The sequence below is a fragment of the Bufo gargarizans genome, chromosome 11 (assembly GCF_014858855.1).
Source record: "Bufo gargarizans isolate SCDJY-AF-19 chromosome 11, ASM1485885v1, whole genome shotgun sequence".
NCBI lineage: Eukaryota > Metazoa > Chordata > Amphibia > Anura > Bufonidae > Bufo > Bufo gargarizans.
In genome coordinates, this window is record NC_058090.1 from 79044172 (window position 1) to 79061702 (window position 17531).

Sequence of the window (17531 nt, forward strand, 5' to 3'; positions counted from 1 at the left end):
AAAAAATATGACATGATTAACACCATAAATATAACATACTTGCTCGTGCAGCCACCACCCATACACCGAGAACGCCTCCTGTGAGCGATAATGTGCAGAGGCCACCCGAGCTGTCTTGTACATGAAGAATTACTAACAATGACCCAGAACGTGATTACCCAGAGGTCCACGTGACTGCGTGCTGCCAGAAACTAAACCAGACAAACACATAAATACTGCCTCTGGTTGTGAGACCTGAGGCTGTAGCCGTGACAGACGTAAGAATTACTGCTTGTAGCTGCTAGGCCTCCACCCAGTCTGAACATGTGATCGAAATATTACTACAAGTAGTCGTGCCTGGACTTAACCGTGTGTGAAGATAAGATACATGTGTGACTGCCTGTAGTCGAGACAGGACTTTGATATGTCTGCAGACGTGCCAGACGTATGATTGCCTGTAGTTGTGACAGGACTTAACATGTCTGTAGACATGACAGACGTATGATTGCCTGTAGTCGCGACAGGACTTAAACGTGACTGTAGACAAGAGAGCCGAAATACTGCCTGATATCGTGACAGTAACCAACGTGACTATAAATGAGGTGGAGTTGCTAACATGCAGAAATCTTAGCGTCGTATTACTTGCCAGACCCCACTGTGTATGTACCCCCTTTTTTTATTTTTTATTATTATTATTTTATTTAATTTTTTTCCCCTACCACCACTAATGCATGGTGTATGTGGAACGTGCCTTTATCTACCACCACAATTGATAATACCTGACTGCCGCCTGAATGCTGTAAGAAATTACGCAGCTAATTGAAGGGAGAACAAAGTATTAGAAGTTGATCCTTGTTCCTTACAACCCTGACCATGGCCCCTTTATGCCCCCTCAAAAAGGCTTACATCTCTCCTGTTGCGAAGATGGTGCTTAGGTTTGTTGTAGCTAATGATGTTGGACCTAAATCCAGAACTTGCGGTAACTCCGAACCTATTGGGGAAACAGTATACAAACGCCGTTTGTCATTCAATAATACAGATAACCCCCTGGGCCACATAAAAACACTACCACCTTTAGGAGAAGCAAGCTGGACGCGGCGCACCACCATGCGACCCTCCCTTCCCCCCTTTGATCGCTTCATTGCCATTGTGTTGAATTCCCAGTAGTTACATGGTTAACAGTAAAAGAATATTGCTGAGCGTGCAGTACAATTCGTGGCCAGCAGATGGAGAGCTTGCACTAGGCTGAAGAGGATCGATAGTTACTGCTGAAGCTTGTGCGATCCATCTGGCTGGTAAGTAGAACCTCGACCCTGCGCATATGGAGACCTGGCTGCCCCTATTACCCAACCCTCCTCGATCTTACCGATACCCTCCGAGAGCCACAAACAACGCACTGCCGCTGACCGCCCCTGAGCTGCACACCACGCTGATGAATCCGGAAGTGACGTGAACAAGTTGTCCTGCAAAACGAGCTGTCGGCAACCTGCAAGTGCCGCAGCGAGTAAAAATAGCTCTAGCCCCGCCTCCCCTCACACAAATACGGCAACATACTCTTGCCTAAAACGTGTAAGTTGAAAGAGTGGCTTGTTCTAAACAATCCATAAAATATTCTCTCTTTTAATTAGCAGCAGCATCAATTAAGTGTAGATGTGGAAAGGGTAATGTAATAGTCAAATGTGGCCTCAATATTAGCAGCAGTGATAGCAACATATCATGGAACATACAAGGATGTAGATGTATGTGCGGCGGTTTAGGGATAGTAGTAGTAGTGGTATAAGTGGTGGCTGTCTATCAGAAATTGTGATGGCAGTAGGGTGATTAGTAGCAGGGAGTTGGAGCTGCGGTGACAGAAGCAGCAGCCGTATAATACAGAACATGATAGTAGGCCGTAGCATTATGGTGGCAGCAGCAGCCAGGCGGTAGAGAACATTATAGTAGGAAGTTAAACAGAGGCAATGGCATAATGGCAGAAACCATACAGTTCAGAACATGATGGTAGTTATGCAGAGAGTGGCATGATGGGGCACCGTTAGCAATGGCAGATCTATATATTAGCCTCAACCGGAGGTGTATTAAAATCCTTTTGGATCCACACCTCATTCATTTTAACAAAAGTGATGTTTTGGACACTGGTGAAGGACAATTACACTAAATGCTGGGCAAGAGTAAACACAGAGGGCATATTTAGACAGTAGAGGACAGTGTTCCAGTGTGCCTGTCCAGAAGTCCATGGGATGAAGAACATGGTATGAACTGAAGAAAGGCCAGAGTCCAGGTAGGACTTACTATTAATAATGAATAACAATATCCTACTTGACATAACAAAGTTCATAACACTAAATGCTTACCGACCAGTCTCCCACTCATAAAATTTAGACAAAGGGCCATATTTATAAAGACCGGAGTTTTAGAGTTATGAAGAGGTATGTAGATCGCCATAACTTTCAGCGACAGTTCTAAATGTAAGACAGCTCGGAAGCTAAAACAGGCATAGAAAATGATGACTGAGACAGGCCACCCGGCCCATCCCCTTCCCTGCCCACAATTTTAGACCTGATATAAGCGGGGCAAAGTTGCAGATAGCGGCGCAAGTAACCATTGTGCTGCCATCTGCGCCTAAAGAACGCCTAATTTAGGCATATTTCAGCTTAGTAAATGACCCCCAAAATTCTTAGTTCCCACTTTGATACAATCTCACACCACACAATATTTACATATTTACTACTCTACAAATTATACACTATTCCGCCACCGTCATAACACCAATTTTTTTTATATAGTTTTTTTTTTAACCATAATAACCAAAACCCTCGCACCCTTTCTGGAGCCCAAAATACAGTAGTTTTTTTTATCATCCTATTACAAAAGGAACATATTATGCAACATATTAAAACAAAACAGCACAAAGATACATATTACTTCACCATCTATGGTTCAGTAGCCAGTAAACTTTTTCATACCTTTTTCTCAATAGTAAAGAAATGATAATCTACAGTAGATATGGAAAATCAGCCCTCTACCAGGAAGGAGTATTAGTCAGGGTACCCCAAGACAAAAGCTCCTCCACAGGCCAGAAGCCTTGGGGTCACTGAACTTTTCATATTACAAAGAACGCACCTTCACCAGGTCAACCCAAGATTAGTGTTGAGCGAACCTGAACTGTAAAGTTCGGGTCCGTACCGAACTTTGCGAGTTCAGGGAGCTGGACCTGAACCCGAGCTTTACTGCAAAATTTCGGGTTCGAGTTCGTTGTTATGGAATTTAATAAAGCTTGTTGAAAGGATGCAGGGCAGCCAATCAACAAGCTTTTAAGCTGAAGGCATCATAGCCATGCCTACTAATGGCATGGCTGTGATTGGCCGGTGCATCATGTGACCCTGCCTCTATACAAGCTGGATCACGTGTAGCACCGCCCATCAGCTCTGAGTAGTGCAGGGACAGGAAGCAGCCAGCTGAAGTGAGGGAGAGTGTTAGGAATTTGTTTTGTGGGTGACCTACAGCATAAAAAAAATTTGTGGGTGCAATACACCAGCTTTGCACCCCTGACACAAAAATATAATAGTTAATCTAGTCTCTAGTCTGTTAGTTCGGTGGGTGACATATTCCCATTTTTTGTGTGAGGTACACCTGCACTGGATACCTGACAGGGAAATAAATATAGTCAATCAGTCTTTTAGTTTGGTGGGTGGAATATACCCAATTGTTTTCGGAGGTACACCTGCATTGCATACATGAAATTGACATAGTTAATTTGTCTGTTAGTTCAGTGGGTGAAATATACTTAATTTTTGTGTGAGGTACACCTGCACTGCATACGTGACAGTGAAATTGAGATTGTTAATCCGTCTGTTAGACTGGTGGGTGACCTGAAAGAATGAGGAGAGCATCAAATATGGGACGTGGCCAGTGGTGTAGATAGAAATGACTGGCCCCACAGCAAATTTTTGAATGGGGCCCCAGTAAATTTTTTCAAAACCCCTTCCTTTCATGACGGGCCCATTCCTGTGGCTAGTAAAGATTGCTCTCTCAGACCAGGCCAGGCAGCTGTTCCATCCGTTTTCTACACTGTCTATACTGTCACTGTATATCAATTTATTGTGTAATACTGTTGAGGGGGCACTGACAAAATCTTTTAGTCCTCCTCCTCCTGGATGGGCCCCCTTCTGGGTCAGTGCCCCAAAGCAGCCGTTTCCCCTGCTTCCCCTATAGTAATGCCCCTGGACGTGGCCCTGGTGTTGGTGGAGCTCCTGTTGCAGGGAGAGGACGTGGTCGATCTATGCCACCTACAAGCCCAAATGAAATACCTTCCTCACGTGCACGTAGACGAAAAAAACGTCAGCGTTATTTTGTAGGCCTCAATACCAGTTTACGAATGGTGAGGCCAAAACAAGTAGAGGCAGTAGTAGATTGGGTGGCTGACAGTGCCTCCAGTTCCTTCACATTGTCTTCCACCCGGTCCCCTGCTGAAAGTGCAGAGTTGGCACCTGCAGCCCATAGGCATCTGTCTTTCATCTTACCCCCTTGCAAATAAGCCAAGCAGTCTGAGCCACAAGTCATGCAGCAGTCTCTTATGCTTTTTGATGACACTGCTGGCAGGATTTCTGTGGGCTGTCCAAATAGCCCTGCTCCAGAAGTGGAAGAGATTTAGTGCACCGATGCCCAACCACTTATGATTCAGGATGTGGCCATGCAAGGACCACTGCAGCACGCCTCTGATGATGATGAAACACAGGTCACAACTGCTGCGGCTTTCTGCAGTGTGCAGCTCAGCAAGGAGGGCAGGGGTTAAGAGTGGGTGGAAGATGATGTGGAGGATGATGAGGTCCTAGACCCCACATGGAATCAAGGTCATGCGAGTGACGTGTGCAGTTCGGAGGAAGAGGTGGTGGTCACACAGCACCACCCACACAGCAAAAGAGGGAGTAGGGTGAAAAAGCAGAGTGGCTGTCCCATAGCCAGTATGCCTTCTACTGCCCAACGCACCCAGTGACTGAGCACACCAAAGCCAGCTCCAAGAAGTTCCCTGGCGTGGTAGTTCTTCAGATAATGTGCCGACAACAAGACGCGAGTGGTTTGCACGCTGTGCAATCAGAGCCTGAAGCAAGGCATAAATGTTCTAAACCTGAGCAGCACCTGCATGGCCAGGCATCTAAATGCAAGCACGAGCTGCAATGGAGTAAACACCTCAAAAACCACAAAAGATCTCAGGCTCCTCTTGCTCCCTCTTCTGCTGCAATGTCGGCCTCTTCCTCCTCTTCTGGAGTGACAGTGGCACCTGCCACCCAGCAAACACAGGATGTGGCAGCAATGGCCATCTATGGCAAGGTCCACATAACCACCGATACGTGGACTAGAAAGCATGGGCAGGAACGTTATATCTCCCTAACTGCACACCAGAGGAGAGGATGTGGGTTCCAGCGGCTAATGTTAATGCAAATCGTCTGGTGAAAGCCTTTCACATAGCCATCCTGATAAGGTTGGTCCTGGGTGCCCGGAGGTCACCCGTAGAAGGGGGGGTGTACTGTCACGGTCCCTCAGGTGACTGGTATCAGGAGATCAGAGAGAATGGCTGAGCATGGAGGAATCTAACAGCCTCCTTGATTTCTCTTTATTCAGTGTTGATAAGGTTAATGACCATTTCCCTTTGCTCTGTAGTTATCACTTCTACCCTTTATAGTCTGACCCCACACTTCTGACTATGCGGTAGATAGATTAATTTGGGTTTGGCTGAGATGGTGTGAGGTCGTCTCTGGTGTTTCTGCTCTTCCATCTCTACAGAAGTTAAGTGTTGCGTTTGTATTTGTTATATTTCCTGTTGTTGTATCTGGGCCTGAGACAGAGACTTCCATTCGTCCATCTGGGGAGGAATAGGTTGTGTCTGGTCCTTAACTTATTCCAGGGAAATCAGGACCTAGGTATCTTGCATATGAATATTCCTGCCTTAAAGGTCTATTCATATTGATTGGTAGTCAGGGCCCGTATTAGGGTTGTCTAGGAGTTGACCTGTTTCTTCCCTAGTTTCCAGGCCCAGTTACTGTTCCCCTTCCCTCCTGTGTTCAGTGTGGAGTATCCCCCCCCACACTGATCATGGCAGACATTCTATGTAGTCAGTTGGCCACTGCCTCTCTGTGCCAGCATCCATCCCTGTCAACCCACATTGAAGATCAGCTGGACTACTGGGCAGCCAAACTGGATTTGTGGCCGCAACTAGCAGAGTTTACCCTAGAAAAGCTGGCCGGCCAGTAGTGTGGCATCAGAGCAGGTGTTTAGTGCGGCGGGGGCCATAGTTACTCCAAGGAGAGATCGCCTGTCCACCCAAAATGCGGAGAGATTGGCCTTTGTCAAGATGAATCAGCCAGGATTTTCACCCACCAATGCCTTATACATCTGATAGGATCATCCATACCGCCTCACCTAAACCTTAAAAAAAGAGACCTGTTTCTTCTGGCTACCTGCCTCAGCTACTACTCTGATGCTGCAAACCGCCTGATGCCACACATCTGATAACAAGTGCTCCTTCTTTCACACACCTTTGTCAGCGGGTACTGGTATTGCCTCCCACCGCCCCACTCTGTTACCGGGTCACTTTGTGGTCTCCTGATGGTGCTGCTGCCATATCCACACTATGTCACCTTGTCACTCTGGTATCTGTATGCTGCTGCCATATCCACACTATGTCACCTTGCCACTCTGTGGTATACTGATGCTGCTGCTGCTTCCATATCCACACTATGTCACCTTGCCACTCTGTGGTATTCTCCTGATGCTGCTGCTGCCTCCACCTCCAGACTCGGTCATTGTGCCACTCGGTGGCCTTCTCCTGATGCTGCTGTTACATCCAGACTTATCATTGTGCCACTCGCTGGCCTCTTCATACTGCTGTCAACTACAGATTCAGTCATTATGCCAGTCGATGGGCTTCTCCTGATGCTGCCAACTACATACTCTGTCATTGTGCCACTCGGTGGCCTTCTCCTAATGCTGCTGCCGCCACCTCCAGACTTGGTCATTGTGCCAGTCGGTGGCCTCCTCATACTGCTTCCGCCTTCAGACCCTGTCATTGGGCCACTCTGTAGGCTCCTCATGCTGCTTGAACCTCACCACTATGTCAAAAGTCCACTCTGTGGACTTCTCATGCTGTTACCACCCTCCCCACTTTATGACTGGTCCACTATTTTGGCTTTTGGCCTGACTGACATCCTCATTTTTTTTTACATTTCTTCTGATCTGTCAGAAGGAAGGACAAATGAGACGCACAATGGATCCTGTCTATGTAGCAGCTGTATGGTCATTATGGTCCCATCAGAATTGGCTTATGATTTGGTAGCCAAAATCAGGAGTGGTTATAAAACACAGAAGACATGCAAATATTCCATTCATGTGTTATCTCTGTTTTAGATCCACTCCTGTTTTTTTTTTTTTTTTGCATTAGCAATGCTGATAGATTACTTAGCAAATTCTGACCGAATAAAGGCATTTGCTCCATAGACAGTATCCGTTTTTTGAGTGTTATTGTTCTGACGGATCAGAGGAAGGAAAAATTAATCAGTGATGTCAACACAAACTTACTGCTGACACTCTCTCCACTCTGTCAGGGGGGCTTTTCTTGTATAAGCGTTCAATAGAACAGGTTCTGTAGACATCTATGTGGAATCAGCTGACGAGGGTGTAAAAGGACTGCACTTTCTCTTGACGCTAACATCGACCTGTAAGGCTGAGTTGATAATTCAGTTATTTGGTCAGTTTTGGCCTAGTGACTGCCCAAATAAGTGAGGTATGCAGAGATTCTAAGAGCGACCCCTGTCATCTGCATGTCATACTGACAGCAGACTTCCTATGCATGTTACTGCAAGGCACAGTGTTCTACACCCCTCTAAAGGCACTCTGCAGCCCGTAAATAGCCACAAATCTTTTTGAAAAAATTGGCCTCTGATTAAAATACATATTTTTTGTGGGAATTTTTGCCAATGACCCCCCTCTGGTATGTCGCTGTACATGTTGTGGGACTATTTTTGCACTTCTAGTAAGTATCTGGTGCCTGCAAATATGACCTGAAAGTTTATCAGGTTCGCTTGCCATTAAAGTTAATGTGGTCCGCCGCGAATGTGTGGTTCGCTAATATTTGAATTGTCCCGGCCGATGTTTGTCCATCACTAGAGTCCAGTGCTATAAGCAGAGGGGGCTCTCTAAATCATATTAATAAAGCATCTCATGCTGGCTGTCTTTCCAGACATAAAGCCAATTGTTCTAGATTTATCAAACTCATGAGTCCGAATGTTCACTAAAACATAGGTTTTTTTTATTTATTTTTCGGCTGTTTTCGGCAGCATCTGTTTTTTCAAATGTGCCATCTAAAATGCTCGAGTTGTGTAAAGAACATAAAAATGGTAAAAAATTTTGGTTAGTTAGAGTATCTGATGGAAATTTTTGGTGTTGTTACGGTGGTGCCCCTGTCCGCTGTTGCCTTGCGTCTCTTAAGCCACTCTGCATCTTGCCTTCTCTGCAGACCCATGTGCTCTCATCTGCAGCGGGTCTGGATGCCAGTGTTCCATGTGCCCATTAACTCCCCACTCCTCTGTTGTAGGCCACAGCCTGTGCTTTCCTTTCATGTCCTCTACCTTAGGACTTATACCCAGGCTCTAAAAGGGACAGCGCACTTGAACGCTTAATCTTCCTGTGTTATTGTAGGTAACTTTGGGGTATTTAAGTCCCCCCCCCCCCAGAGGAGAATGCCTAAATTTTAGGTTCCTAGCTTGCTATTCTTCCAGTGAAGGTGTGCTTATCTCTTTGCCTGCTCCAAGTCAAACAGGTTAGTTGGCACTGTGGGTCCACACCCATTGCCTGTTACAGGTGAATTAGAAACTTCATGGCTTTATCTGTTTCCTCAATGGTAAATTATACAGAACAAAAATATACTTTTGTTTACTCAAAGCAATCATTGAGTTTTAAAAAGCATTCATTGCCTCCCTTTAGGGCTGGGGAGGTACTGGTGTCATCAATTGATTGATATGTGGAGGGTAGATGTGAGCTGGAAAATATTTCCCTGCACTTGTTTATCATTCATTCATTTCATAGTGAATAGACTGTTTAGATCAGTGTGGAAAAACAGGATTAGTTTCCTGGCTACAAGGAAGCTTCGTTCCACTGGCCACGTTTTGTAAAATTCGAGCATGCACATTCAGGCATGAGGACACATTGTGTTTTGTAATATGCAGTTTTAATGTATCCAGACTATTATATATAGAACTTTAGTTAGAGTTTTTATTGCTAATAAGTTAAATAGTTTTTGATGATTCACCTTTTTTGTATGATATATGACTTTTTAAAACCATGGTCAACAGAGAAAATTGCATCTAAGGGTTTTATAGTCAGTAACCTATCATCAGTTCTGTTATCTGAGGGTGCCAATGTCTTGATGAAGGTCTCCTTGTCTGCCATCTTTGGTCAATTATTAGGCAAGCCAGAGGCAGTACCTAATACAATGTCAAACTGCCAGCCATAATACCCTGCACAATTAGTATTGAAGCGCTGATGAGGTTTGTTTCAGGTTGGTAGAATTTTTCCAAAAAATTGGTTCAGACCTGAACCAGTTTGGGCCAAACCAGATTTGTTCCCATTGCCTTGAAATTGGTATATTAAACCTTCTAGTCTCCTACATAGTACATAATACATAAGGCCTAAAAAAGACATTTGTCCATCCAGTTCGGCCTGTTATCCTGCAAGATGATCCAGAGGAAGGCAAAAAAAAAAAAAAAAAAACCCTGTGAGGTAGAAGCCAATTTTCTCCACTTTAGGGGAATATAAAATTCCTTCCCGACTCCAATCAGGCAATCAGAATAACTCCCTGGATCAACGACCCCTCTCTAGTAGCTATAGCCTGTAATAGTATTACACCCCAGAAATACATCCAGGCCCCTCTTGAATTCCTTTATTGTACTCACCATCACCACCTCCTCAGGCAGAGAGTTCCATAGTCTCACTGCTCTTACCGTAAAGAATCCTCTTCTATGTTTGTGTACAAACCTTCTTTCCTCCAGACGCAGAGGATGTCCCCTCGTCACAGTCACAGTCCTGGGGATAAATAGATGATGGGAGAGATCTCTGTACTGCCCCCTGATATATTTATACATATTAATTAGATCTCCCCTCAGTCGTCTTTTTTCTAAAGTGAATAACCCTAATTTTGATAATCTTTCAGGGTACTGTAGTTGCCCCATTCCAGTTATTACTTTAGATGCCCTCCTCTGGACCTTCTCCAGCTCTGCTATGTCTGCCTTGTTTACAGGAGCCCAGAACTGTACACAGTACTCCATGTGTGGTCTGACCAGTGATTTGTAAAGTGGTAGGACTATGTTCTTATCACGGGAATATATGCCCCTTCTGATGCAACCCATTATCTTGTTGGCCTTGGCAGCAGCTGCCTGACACTGGTTTTTGCAGCTTAGTTTGCTGTTTATTAAAATTCCTAGATCCTTTTCCATGTCAGTGTTACCGAGTGTTTTACCATTTAGTATGTACGGGTGACTTGCATTTTTCCTTCCCATGTGCATAACTTTACATTTATCAGTGTTAAACCTCATCTGCCACTTATCTGCCCAAGCCTCCAATCTATCCAGATCCCTCTGTAGTAGTCTACTGTCCTCATCAGTGTAAATTACTTTACACAGTTTAGTGTCATCTGCGAAAATTGATACTTTACTATGCAAGCCTACTACAAGATCATTAATAAATATATTGAAGAGAATAGGGCCCAATACTGACCCCTGTAGGACTAGAATATTTAGGAAAATGTGCTTCACCACATCTATAAGCTCTTGAGCGCAATGACAGCAATAGTAAATCATGTCAAAGTGATACATACATTGCTATGGATAAACATATGTTTGACCTTGTTAATAAACCAGTATTTTTAAAACTACATCTCAGTGGCTTGTTGGGGGATCAAGAATCCAAAAATTCTTGATGGGGTCAGAATGCCTTCCCATATGATTCACACAAGAGATGTCTGAAGAATAAGTGGCTTGTTATGAACAAGCCTATAAAATTCTCCATTATAATTGGGAGCAGCAGCAGTGCAGGGTGGATGTGGAAAGGGTAGGGTAATAATAGGCACAAGGTATCAATAGTAGTGGCAGAAGAAGCAGCAGATCATGGAACATACGGATGTGTACATAAAAGAAATCGGATGGTAAATATTTAACATGACAGAGTACTTGAATTATAAATGATGCACCAATATACCAGGGAATTTTATTACACTTTACTGTATGTTTAAACAGATTTATATGTGTGAACAAGTACTCTGTCATGTTAAATATTTACCATCCGATTTCTTTTATGTACACATCTGACTTTTATGTTAACATCCGGACCCCGACTTGCCAATATCTAGCATATCGCTACTATTCACAGCGCCAGGTAAACCCACTGAAGTGGGACGCCACAGCGGGATGACCGACGGAACTGTAATTAATTCACCCAAGCGGGCATATATTACCCCAAATATCCATTAAAGGGACATACACAACAATTGAAAAAAAGCGGTATGATTCAAGATTGACAATAGGACTATACAACAGACCATACAATATAGTGTCTGTTACAAAGAAACTGGGAATATAAGCCGCACCCATTGATGCACATATGGACAAACTATACCATTCCTGAAATTGAGGAAATATTGCAAAATGTCCACGAATTCACTGGACTATAGCATACCCTCACATCACTGCATAAAGAATATCATATTGGCAGCTAAATATGCATTGCGGTTTATGATCCATACAGAGTGGTTTGCTATTCCTTTAGTACATACACCTATGTACGTTTTTAAGTTGTATGTTAGAGTTTTTAGATGTTTTAGATGTGTTAATTGTATGACTCCAATAAATGTATAGTCAACTATTTACATTGCATCCATTTGATATCCATATGTTGGAGTGCCAGTCCATCTTTTTGAGATTTTATATTAATGTTGAGAATAGTGACGGTCCTTTTATGTGCCACCACGCATCCTGCGGCACTGAAAACCCTCTCTGGGATGACACTGGAGGATGGCCAAGAAAGGAGTATGCCGTGCCAGTTCAGGCCACTGTTTCAGTCTGCCTGCCCAGAAATCCATGGGGTCAGGGAAGAGTGTAAGCACCGGAGACAGGCCAACGTGTAGTTAGGCTTTAAATTTGTAGCTGAGGCAAGAGGTCTCAGCTTGCTGATTAGCCCCAGCCTGGTGTGGCACAGGAAAAAAATCTATGTTGAGAAGACTGAACAGGCTGCTGGTGCTGCTACTGCTTCTGTGGCTTCTGCTGCCACAGAAAGATACGGCAAGCTGCATACACAGTGCTTCCTGGTTATAACATAATTTGGCCTCCCTATCATAGGGAGGAAAACATTTCCCCATTTTGCTTTTTATAGTGAGGAACTAAAACCATGGCTATCCAGTAAACACCAGACTGCTTGATGTCAATAATATGCCTGTCACGGTAGCAAACAAGTGACTGTACAGCTCAACATTCTTGTCAGTTTGCTAAAAGAGTCAGCCCTTTCCAACTCTGCCCCCCAACGTAGACAATTGAGTTTTGTGGCCGGTATCGCCATCATTAATCTATTTCTCCTTCGACTCTGATTCCTCCTCCAGTGACCTCTCCTTTCCACATCTTCTTCTTCCTCCACCTTGTGAGTTTATCCTTGTGGGACCCCAACAGCTACAGGTTGGACAGCAAGATGCATTAGCTCTTCTTCCTCCGTCGCCCTCTGCTGCATGAGCGTCAGCGTATGTTCTAAAGTGCATATGAGGAGGATGAGGGACAAATGCTGCATGAATTAGAAATGCTGACACTGCCAACCTGGAAACAACACATGCCCCCTTCTGAAGCAGTCCGATGCATGACCAAATTGTTCACGGTTTTCTGCTTCTCATACAGATGATGTAGCTTGAGCAATGTTGAACTCTAGAGAGTAGGAACATCGCGGATTGAGTGGTGTAATTGCAGACCCTTCTGTCAGGAGAGTGTTCTTTGCCATTTGAGAATGGCTGAACAGAGGGACATTGCCAGCACCTTGCGCAAGCCAGTGTACTTTGTGAAAAAGCCATGTAGGGAACATGTATTATTTCCCCTCCAAGTTCAGATCAGCCATGTTATGACCATTGTCGCTGATCACCTTAACCAGTTGGAGTCTGCTAGGTGATAGCAAGTGGGATGTTTGCTGGCCGATGTATTTTATCAACTGTTGGTCTGTATCGCTACTCTCACCCAGACTAATCAGCACCAACACCAGATGGCAACACTTGACTTAACACATGTGACAGGAAGAAGGATCAGTGGGAGCAATGCTGCGCTTTGCTACTGTTAAGGACAGGAGCTTGTCCATGAAGGAGGAGCCAGATAAGTGTCTGCTGTGGAAGTCAGCCTGATATAATCATGGACCGGTGTCAAAAAGAAATGGCCATGTTGCTTGGGGTGCTGCCTCTCCACTCTTACAAAAAACAATAACCCGGTGGGCTATGAAAGAAATACTGTGCGTCTCTGCATGTTACAGCTGCTCCAGGTGTCTACCATGGAGTGCAGGTTGCCATAGAGCGAAAACCACAAAGACCTGCCGGATTCTCCTCCACGTGAGAGTACAAGGCACTGCTACAATGGTATGGCAGCAACTGCACCATCAGCTACGTTGCCAGATGGGGGTTTGGTTTGTAGACAAGATAATTGCAGGTGGAGAAAAGGTTTTTCAAGGCCAAACTTGGCCGTTATAGAGGTCTCACGATGAAGTGGAGGGCAAGGACGAGGAGGATTTTTTGCATGAGAAGAAGAAACTGATGATGGCAAGGGCAGTGTATTACTTGGGGATGCGTGTTGGCTGCCACAAAGAGGAACAGGAGAAGGTGGATAGACTTGTTCTCAATGGGAATGCTGGTCAGTTGTATTTCCCCAAAGGATCCGGTGATGCCACCTAATTTGCTGAAATAGAGCACCGTTATCTGTGATTTTATTGGCACACTGTAGAAAGGCACAAGGAACTATCATAGATGAAGATATGTGTCACCGAGGTTCCTGGCCTTGATGAAGTACGAGCCAGTAGTGCATAAGTCCGCAGCAGTTGCTAAAGGACACTTTGGTAGTTAGCATAACCAGGAAAAGCTAATCCAGGACGGCTCTTACTGGGAACAGCCATAGTGCTGGGCGGGTGGCTACTCCCCATGGTCCAAGCTAGGTTTTGACTGGCTTACAAAAATTCAGCCAGCAGGGTCAGGTGGGGTGTGTGTGATTAACTGTCTGACAGTGGAGCTCTAGATAGCTGGGTGTTTTTTTAGCTGAGTGAAAGCCGGAGGGTCTCTGCCAAGAGACAGAGGACAAAGCAAGATCCCCCTCCACTCCGTGGGGATTAAGGTACTGTGCCTTAATAATTCCTGTGTGATGTCACCAGATACGGGACTGAATTGTTTTTTTTTCTTTAAGTGCCGGCTGGAGTAAGCCGATCACTGCCGCCTGTTAACTTGTTGTGTGCCAACAATAAAATACATTTATTACTTTCACTTTCACCAAATAAAGACTGCTGTGTATTTATCCGAAGGCTACCATTTGATTAATCTCTACAAAGCCTACAATTTTAGTCCTGCATGTCTTGGACTCTGCCTTGGGGAGAAAAACGTCATACACGAGTTACTCACATAGAGCTAGAAGCAGCTGAGCTTATCTTAGCTATCGCATGTTTTGGGCCTAACAAACCCACAGTGTCAGTGGTATCACCAGATCCTGTAGCAGACATGGGCCTGGCTGTTCTTTGGGAGGTACTTTGCGTCTACACTTTATTGCTGCTGCTGTCGCCAATTCCTTCCTCCTCTGATGATGTCTCCTCAGCATCTCTATCCGACTCCCAGGTCTTGTCCAGCACACATTCGAAGTTCACACCCTCCCCGCCATTTTTATCAGACTGTGAGATATCATAATGGGCTCTTTTTGGCCCCCTCCCCTGCTATGAATTTGCCCTGACTGCCACTGTTGCTGCCCATAACGCCAATGTTGTGGCTACAGGTGCCACTATTACCACTGTCAACACAGCTATATATGGGGTCCCTAGCCTCCTCCTGAACCTCTTTCTCAGTGCAGCCCAAATGATGACTGCTTGAAGATATGTTATTAGCAGGAAGACTCTCTTGACTGTCTGCTGTAGGGTTTGGTGGGGTTTATTTGTTACTTCTTAGGAAAAAGGAAGGAGACCCACAAGGAAGAGTTAATGTGTTTTTCCCAAACCAGCAGGAACAACTGAATTTCCATGGTAAATTCAAAATAGTTTTGTGTTAGCCTGCTTCTACTGTTTCATAGAATAGAGTGCTTTGGAATTTACTGTAACTGTGTCCTTCTACAGATTAAGTAACAAAAAATCTGATTTTAATTATTTTACAATCTTTTACAGTCAAGTGGCACCCTGAAGAAGAAAACTGAGATTCCTATAATGAAATAGCCTTACTTTCTCTTAATTTTTCTTAATTTTTATTGTGTATATACTGAGACTTCAGATATATTTGAACACTGTAAATATGGCTGTTTATCCAAGAGGGTTACAGTACCAATATATATTTTTTAATTTTGAACTTTAAATATTTAAATTGAATGTTCATAAAATTAGCTTTTTTTAAAATAAATATTTTGTTTATTATGCTTTTGGCATAATTATGAAAATGTATGATCACTGAAAGTGATATGGATTAACTATATTTAAAGAGCATTATTTATCATCACTTAAAATTGATCTATAATTTAAGAGATTGTCTTTTAGTTATCCAGCCTTTAGTAAGTAATGGCCTATCCTCAGGGTCGGACATCACTAGCTTATTGACGGGTGTCCAACACCTCGTACTCCTGCCAATCAGATGTGTGGATGTCGCTCTATCGCTGGAAGCCAATGCTGGAACTACAAAGCATAGTAAACTATGTAGTGGAGGAAGTTTATTACTATTATGGGAACAGAACTGCAGTGACGATCTCTGTCCACAACACAGTTGATGGTACTGTGTAGTTTTGGCTCTGTACATATATGGTGAGTCTCGGGATGAGGCTAAAAGAAAAAAGACAGAAGATCATTAATCCTCAACATATCTCTAAAAATTATAGAAGAAATACTGTATATGTAAAACTTTGATCTCAGGCCACAGTTGCGGAATCATTACAAAGTCTTAAAAAATACCACTATACGCCTCTTCAGAAATAAAGAGGAGCTAGCGCCAGACCTGAATGGACGTGCGTGCCTGAGCTCTGCTGCTTGATTCCGGCCTTTTCACAGCAAACGTTAGCTGCTGAGCTGCAAAGATGGGCAAAATCGGCCAGCAAAAGACTGGGGACTCATCCCTTTCCCATAAACAGCCCTCAAACTGTGGGGATATGGACAAATTTATTAAAAAAGCCGCGGCAGTATGTGCGGCCCGGGAATCTAAGATGGCGCCGGACCCTAACAAGGAGACGGAAGACAGTGAACCTGACCTCCAAGCAGACAGCAGTGATCTGGAGGATCTTAGACTCCGCAAGCACCTTCCGATCTCTAGAAAGTACCTGGATGCGGCTCTGCAGAGAGCAATGGAACCGCTGGTGAGCGAAATGGCGTCCCTCAGGCAAGATATAAGACATGTGGGAAGCAGGGTCGAAACACTGGAGAACAACCAGGCGGTGATCCTGGACTTTCAGGAGGCAACTGCCGTTAGCCTGCAACAGTGCCAGCTGCACCTTAATGAAGCATTTAATGCCCTGGAAGACCAGGAAAATCGGGGAAGGAGAAATAACCTGCGGTTTAGAGGGGTTCCAGAAATTGATTCTCCCCAAGATCCAGCTGAAGTGGTTAAGGAGATATGTGAGGGGTTGCTAGGCCCTGAACGCTCGGCATCGATTATTCTGGAGAGAGCGCATCGTGCTCTGCGCCCAAGACCACAGGGCAACGAACCCCCTAGAGATATCATTTGCCGGTTCCTTCACTTCCAGGATAAGGAAGAGTTAATAACTAAAGCTCGTCCGCCGAATGGAGCAAAATATAAGGGAGTGCCAATCAACATTTACCAGGATCTGGCTCCCATGACGCTCCAGAAAAGAAGATGCCTCAAACCCCTCACTGACTGGCTCAGAAATCATAAAATCTTGTATCACTGGCAATTCCCGTTTGGGCTATCCTTTTCTTATCAGGGCAAGAGGATCACCATTAAATCTCACCTGGACCTGGGGGCAGCGTATGATCTTCTGGACATTTCACCCCTGCCGATTGCAGATTGGGACACTGTCAAAGACATTTCTTCATAGCCAAGTCTCCCCAGAGTAATCCCATTCGAGGTGAAGAATACTCCAAAGGCACAGAGACAGAGGGACAAGAAGAAGAGTCATCCTCTCACCCCTAGACGCATTTCTACAGACGTTTTCTAAAGCAGCAGACGGGTCGCCTCTTTGTAGTCATCGCTTTGTGTGATGAGTATAGCCCCCCTATATTCTCTCTATTTGTTGCCCTTCTTGTCCCTTCTCACTCCCGTGTTATAGTAGGGGGGTATATCTCCCGTTTCTTCTCCAAATACGGTA

General features: G+C 44.5%; 1 protein-coding gene across 1 annotated transcript in view; it reads left to right on the plus strand.

Moving 5' to 3' along the window:
• Positions 1-903: 903 nt before the first annotated feature.
• Positions 904-17531, plus strand: part of LOC122921320 (embryonic protein UVS.2-like) — a 35642-nt gene continuing 19014 nt past the window's right edge. Inside the window, exons 1-2 of the mRNA XM_044271297.1 lie at positions 904-958; positions 1397-1548. Of these exons, the coding sequence (XP_044127232.1) occupies positions 904-958; positions 1397-1548 (207 nt within the window). The remainder of the gene's footprint in view (positions 959-1396; positions 1549-17531) is intronic.